This window comes from Urtica dioica, chromosome 9 (genome assembly GCF_054948205.1).
Source record: "Urtica dioica subsp. dioica isolate 48M chromosome 9, U.dioica_male_clone48M_v1_H2, whole genome shotgun sequence".
Lineage (NCBI taxonomy): Eukaryota > Viridiplantae > Streptophyta > Magnoliopsida > Rosales > Urticaceae > Urtica > Urtica dioica.
Window position 1 is genome coordinate 27,195,699 of NC_142764.1, and position 7,487 is coordinate 27,203,185.

At 29.6% G+C, this 7,487-nt stretch overlaps 1 protein-coding gene across 1 annotated transcript; it reads right to left on the reverse strand.

Annotated features, from left to right (window-relative positions):
- Positions 1-2,170: 2,170 nt before the first annotated feature.
- On the reverse strand, positions 2,171-3,102 carry LOC149386383 (protein TIFY 5A-like). Its single transcript, XM_089625997.1, has 2 exons — positions 2,766-3,102; positions 2,171-2,672 (listed from the first exon to the last, which is right to left on the reverse strand). Exons 1-2 carry the CDS (start codon positions 2,994-2,996, stop codon positions 2,481-2,483), a joined length of 423 nt encoding a protein of 140 aa, XP_089482123.1. The 5' UTR covers positions 2,997-3,102; the 3' UTR covers positions 2,171-2,480.
- Positions 3,103-7,487: the final 4,385 nt, after the last annotated feature.

Sequence of the window (7,487 nt, forward strand, 5' to 3'; positions counted from 1 at the left end):
CTTTTTTTTTTTTACCGGTTTCTTGGTGAAACCCGATTTATTTATTTTATTTTGTTTTTCATATCTACATATTTATTTTAATAGTTTCGTTTATTATTTATTTAAATATTTTTATACAATTGGTCTATTATTTTTTCACCTATTATTAACCATATGTCTAACATATATTTTGCATGCACCTTATATATTTATCACGAACAGCTATTATTAATTATTATAATTATTTTTATTATTATTATTATTATTAGTCTCTTTGTGTTATTTTATACCTTTTTTTCGACTCGAGCTCATCTCTTACCCACTCCTATCGTGTTATTTGATACTTAATTACGTGTTACAAGTTATAATACGATCGCCCTATATTGAACTTTCCACAAATATAGCGGGGGACACGACCTTCGTCGTAACTTCCTTTTATTAATATATCTTTAGTGATATTTAAAATTTGTCGTGCCTCAAAACGTGCTTTCCATGTATGTATAATTTATAAAGCCTGCGTACATATTCACTGCAAGCTATGAAAAAGAATAAGATGAAAAAGGAACAACGAAAAACTTAGCCGCAAAATGTGGCTTCTCTATTACAGCTTAGCATGCATAAAATGAAAATATTCCACCATGAAATGGGAGATCACTTGCTAGGAAAACACCTCGAAATTTCTCATGCACGTCACATTAATTACTTTGACATTCTCATTTTATATAAAGAATCTCGCATGTTAATGGAAATTAGCAAGAGTTATAAAAGTCAAACGAGGTCATTTACTCCTCTCAGAATTTCATAATAGTATTACATCAAATTTTCAAAAGTATATTGGGTCCTCTTTTGGATTATCAACTACGAAAAGTAATTTTCTAAACTTTCTAAATTTTTAAGGCTTAGATACACAATTTACATTATTACATCAACTTTCAACCAGAAATATAGTTCCGAGGAAAATGTGATTATAACCGCTGATCAGTTGAAAAGTATATTGGGTCCTCTTTTGGATTATCAACTACGAAAAGTAATTACTACCAATGTAATCATATTAGATCTAACCTACAAGACTCATGGTTCAACATCTAAGAACAAGACTACAAGAGTAACAATTGTTTCACGATCCCATTGTGCTATACATACATCAAAATTAGAAGATGTAATGTCAATATAATACATGTGGTTGCTTTGATTTGACAGCATTTTCAACCGTCTTAAGTTCTTTCTTTGTCACGAGTTTCTCAACTTCCATACCCGTCACGTGAAACGCAGATATTTCAAGACCGACATTTATATCAAGCTCCGCTAAAGAGTGTGTTCTAGTTTCATTCCATTGGAATCCTAACTGAATTTTTTCTTACAGTTATATAGATATATATATATATATATATATATATATATATATATATATGAGCTTAAAGTTTAAATTACTTGCAACGATATATAATTCTAAGTTGTTGCTATAAATTTAAACTGTGTTTCAAAAACAGTAACCGGTAGATTGAAACATGTAAATCGCACCGTATTTACATGCTTAAGATAGAGCTCCTCTTTCTATTTTATTTTATTTTATTTTATAAAGATAAAGCTTCTTCTTGTAACATTTTTTGCAAAATAAAAAAAAAGTAATGCTGTTATATGCTCTCGGATTTACATTCACTATTTATGAAAACTCTCGAAACCAAACCAACTGACTAAAATTTGTCACTTATGTATGATACCACCGAATAAATTCGTTGCTGGCCGAGCAATATATATATATATATATATATATATATATATATATACACACACACACACACATACATATGACACATGGACGAAGCTACCTGGTAACGCTCCCCTGGTTTTTCGTTTTTCTTTTAATTAAAGCTTATTTAGTGATAATAGCATCATTATTTTGGCCAAAGCCCTATTTTTTAAAAGCCAAACTCATTCAAATCTGTAAAACTTATATTTATCTCTTTCCTTTAAAAAAAATAAAAATAATGCGGATTAACAAAAAAATTATTACTTCATTGTTATACATCTAACTACAAAAAAATTCATAGCTTCATCCCTTTTATTTTGAACAGCTTTTTGAAGTCTAACTACAAGCAATACTTCCCTCTCAAGAAATGCATTATATATTTCTACAACTCAAAATCAGAGAAGCAAGAACCTAGACACAAGAAGGAAAAGAAGAAATAACTATGAAAATAAAAATATAATTAAAATATAATTAGTTCATGTGATCATGATTCATGGTTGTATATATTACTTGAACAGAATTTACAAAAGAACAAAATAGAAATAGAGACTCTTGACTAGAGACATATATTTATGGTTGTATATCTAAAATAAAGAAAATTCCTAGGTATCAAGTCATGACTCATGACTATGTTTCTGTGATCATCTTTTCCCAATCCTTGAGTTTTTTTGTTTTCGATATGCAAAGACGCGTTTTTCATCAAACTGAGACAAAAGTACTTCTTTGATCAAAATGCGAGTGCGTGAAAAGATCAACGGTTGTAAGGAGTCGTGGCCTGAGCGCGGTGTTGTCGCTTCTGAAGAAACCTTTGCAGCGATTTCTTCATCGAAAGAGACGGCGTCGGAGTGTACACCGGCGACCGAAGATTCGCCGTCGCCGGAGTCGGAGTTCTCGCCGATCTCTCATCCGCTTCTCTCTTTGCTGTAAGAAGTATGGCTTTTGCCTGCATAAATGAACAATTAAATATTAATAACGAACGATAATTCAGATATATAAAAATATTTTTTTTAAAAAAAGAAGAAGAATGAACACGAACCTGAATCTCGTTGACGTCACAAACGCAGACCTTTCCGTTGTAGAAAATGGTCAACGGTTGGCTTTGCTTTGGACTGATTCCGTTACTCGCTGACTCTTCCATCAGAACTGTTGTTCTTCCCCGTTGAGATTGATCGGAATCTGAATAACCGGAAGAAGACTCGTCGCCGATTTTACCACCGTAATACGCCGAAGGAATAAGTTGAAGCTCCAAATTGCAGTTTTTCCTCATCTTGATATTGTACAAATTTCAGATAGAGAGAGAGAGAGAGATTGATTTTGTAATGAAGAAGGTTTGGTAATTGGCGGTGTTGGTGAGTGAGAGATTTTGGTAGAGGCAATATTGCTTTTTATACATTGAATTTGAATCCAAATCCGAATCTGAGAGAAGAGTCAAGTTGGGTTGGGGTTGTGGGTCCCACAACTACAATTTGGGTGCCGTTTTGAAAGCAACTTTGAAATGAAACACGTAACGCACAGAAAGACAACAAACACAAGGGAAGATATTTAAAAATAAAAAATAAAATAAAAAGACAGGTGTAGAAGTTAAAATAATATTTCTTCACGTGCAAAACGATTTTTTAATCAATATTGGTTTTTGGGGTCGTCTTGGCGTAATAATTTATTAATAATACCGGTAAAACCCTATTTTTAGTGTTTCTAATATTTATGTCGCCCACATTTGGTATCTTCTACTTTCTAGGCTTCTACTACTTTTTCTTATTGAATATTATTTATAATTAAGAAAACATGGGCAAATAAGTCGGCACCAAATCAGCTACTGATCCTTTCGTTGGTTGAAATATTGACATTTCTGTTTCTATTATAATATTACTCGTAATTATTTTCACAAATAGGTGACCCACAGGAAAAATATATTGGAATAGAAACATGTTTAAATCGGCTTGTCGGCTTTAGTATATACTATGAACCAGCTGTACATATGAGCTGTTTTATATTTGTGCATTACACATCAAGTTAAGTTTTCATATCATATGGAATGTCTTTTATTTAATTTATTGTCAGGAACCGAAAAGTTTATTAATTGTATATGTTTTAAGACCCGAGGTTAATTAAATAAATTTATTATATGGTCAAAATTAATTTAAAAAGCTTATGAGGATTTGTATATTTAATACGATAGCTACTTTGAGCATATGAAGGGGGGATGTAACATAATAATTTATTTTTTCAGGGAGGATCTATTTTATGATATCCATTAAAAAACGAATATTAAATAAATAAATTAACTAAAGTGGCTAAATTTTGTTTTTAATAGTTAAATGTGAATTACGTGATACTACCACCTTTGGTGTTTATGAAGAAAGCATTGGTTGAAAAATTAACGCAATCAGTTTTTTGGCACCAATATTTTGATTCTTACATGTGATATATTAGGACCGGATCGGACCGGAAGAAAAAATAACATAACTTAGAGTATGTTTAATGGATACACCAAATTTAATGTAATTTTCACATCAAATATAATGTAATTTTTACATCAAATATATTTTTTTTCTCTAATAGTATTACATTATATCTTACATTTAAGGGAATATTCTAATAGCATGCATTTTTATTAGCCTACTTAATTTTAATATTTTTAGATTAAATATCTTAATTTTATTAGTTATTTGTAATGTCTAATTAAATATATAAAATGTAATTGTATTTCATCAATTATGTGTAACATATAATATAAATCACTATAAATTATTTAAAAATAAAAAATGTAATCAATAAAGAGATTTGTAACTAAATAGACCATTTTAAACATGTAATTTTGGATCTAGCCTACGTTTGACAATTTTTAGGGATATAGTCAAATGGCTTATGTGACAATAATTAAGGTCTGATTTACCATTATTTATTAACAAATTCGTCACTTTCTCTCTCCTATTTTTTTTTCAAATTATTTTTTTTGCATCAAAACTTCAAAAATTCGTATCTTTCTCATACGAACTCGAAATTGAGTGATTTCAGATCCTACAACTTCGTGGCATCGAGATCTTCAAAATTAGACTCATTATGTTTGATGAAAATTATGTTTAATGCATCATATTTACATTTCCATTTTTTTTTTGATAATTTCAAAAAATTTCAATTATTTTCATATTTAAGGTAGTAACGTGATTTTTCTACATCTATGGTATTAAACATGATTTTTCATCAAACACAACGGATCTATTTTTGAAGATCTCAGCGTCACAAATCCGTGGGATTTGGAATCACTCAATTTCGATTTCATATGAGATAGATATGTTTTTTTTGAAGTTTTTATATAAAAAAAAAGGTGTAACAAAAGTAGGAGAGAGAAAATGACGAATTTGTTAATAAATAAGGGCAAATCAGACCTTAATTATTGGCAAATAAATCTGTTGGTTATTTCCCTAAAAATTGTGAAACATGGGCTAAAAACAAATTTCATAGTTTCATTTTGGCTATTTTGCTAAACTGCCCATCAATAAAAGTGAAAATTAATAAATTTCATTACATAGTTAATAGATACAACATTTTTTAGGAAATAAATAATATACCATTAAAAAAATATGTAATAGTATTTGTAGTATCATCTTTTAGTTATCGGCTTAATTAGGTTTGATATCTATAAATTATTATTATCAATTATCAGTTTAATTTAGTTTAGTATCTATAAACGTTTTTAATTATTGGCTTAATTTAAGTGGTATTGAATAAATTAATTTGGATTATAAATAAATCTCCAAATAGTTACAAATATATTGATTAAATTTGGATTAATTAAAATATGTACTTTTAATTAAAGATTATAAATTAATTACATCATAATAATGTTTAAATATTTGGTGTAAAAACGCATACTCTATATTTATTTAGGGTTATAGAGTTTTCTATTAAAGTAATTGAAGATGTAGTAAGCAGTAGCATATTATAACATTAAAAGGAAAATAAATTAAAATAATTTATTATTCAATAATAGAATGAACTTAATGTGTGATCATCGACATTTAACCTCCTTTTGTTAAGAAGAAGTAAAAAAAACATTCAACTTGCTTTATCCTTTAGCCGGCGGCTACCAGATCTAACAAGGAAAAATGGTATGAAGTAGCTAATTCAAATTATGACTTTTGAAAAATAGCTATAGTTTCATTAGGTATCCCAAAATAGCCAATTGAGAGTACATGTTTTCATTAAATTTAATCATACCTCGATTAATTTTAATTTAACATTCATAAAGTTTACATTCTGTCTTTATAGTTCGTTGGATTAAATTTAATCTAGCCTAGATTAATCTTATTTGGGCTAATTTGCTTATAGTTGACAAACTATAGTTATTTTGTAAAAACTTAAGTTCTATCGGACTATATAACCGCTTGACCCATATAACAATGTGACGAAATAACAAAATAATTAATGAAAGACCATTAGAAGTATAAGTTGTGTCTAAATATTTGCGAAATTATTCTAGAGAAAAAAAATGAAAATGATATGCAGCATTCATCTCGCTCTCATTAAAGCATTAACTTCCATTATTCAAGTATCAATAAACCTATAACTCAACCCCACATAACAACAAGTTCTAACATAAACCTATAACATGATATTCAAGCTTTAAAGATAGCAAGAACCTGAGATGAGCTAATGCCGTTCGGCAATAAGTGAGACTTCTTAATACATGACTTTAAATTGCTCCTTTAATACTCTAAATCTGAATCTATTAATTGTTCAGATTATTGTAGCTTCTCGTCATCCGTATAAGATTATTACTCGATATATACAGTAATATTAAGCCCATGGTAAAAATGAAAATGAATAAAAAGGTGACATTTATAGGTAAATGATTTTCCTCGAAAATCAAAGACGTGATAATGCAAGATTTTTTGTCCTTTTTTTTCAGACTCAAAAATATCCGTGCATAAAAGAACTACATTAATAACTATCACACGTTCACTACCCAACTACGTGGTCCATGTCTTATTTCCATAGAATGTCACATTTATTTAGGCCTCGGTCACAAGATTCAATAGTTAGCACATATCATCATCATGTCATGTCTTTTGCATGGATGATCACTTTGAGAAAAATAGCATAATGAGTTAATGACTAATGTATTTTAAATTTTAATTATGATATGAATTATTCTTTATGTTTTCCAGTTTCTGTGACAAAACCTCCTTCATGGACTTTAATAAAATGAAGAAAAAAAAAACAGTTACTTAATTAAAAGCTATATCCCAACTATTATAATGTTAAAAATATAAACTTCAAGCTCATGTTTAACTTTTCCATAATATGCATGTCGTATGTATACGTCTTGTATTAATTTTAACTTTTTATTTTATTTTAATGATAGATTTTCTTAATGATGAGATATATATCATCAAAATATTATTATGGAGATCAAAGTATGCAGAGGTAGAAGGAAGCCTTTTCTATGTTATGGATACGGATTCTTTGGCCACGACTTCTCCAGGTACTCTGCTCGGACGACCTTCCTCGTCTCGTCTGGAATGCCTCACCGAGTTCTTGGACCGTGGCTCAGAGCCGAGATCGCCTACATCTCATATCTCGACGGCCATGCATCGACGAAAAAATCATATTCTCCTTTAACGCCTCAAAAGTATCCAAAATTTTTGTGATCACGATATGGTCCCCAAACTTTTCAACTCAGTGAACCTCAGACACAACAACAATCCTAGGAATATCTCAATCCCCCGCTATTTCCTGGGATTCACCTTGCCAA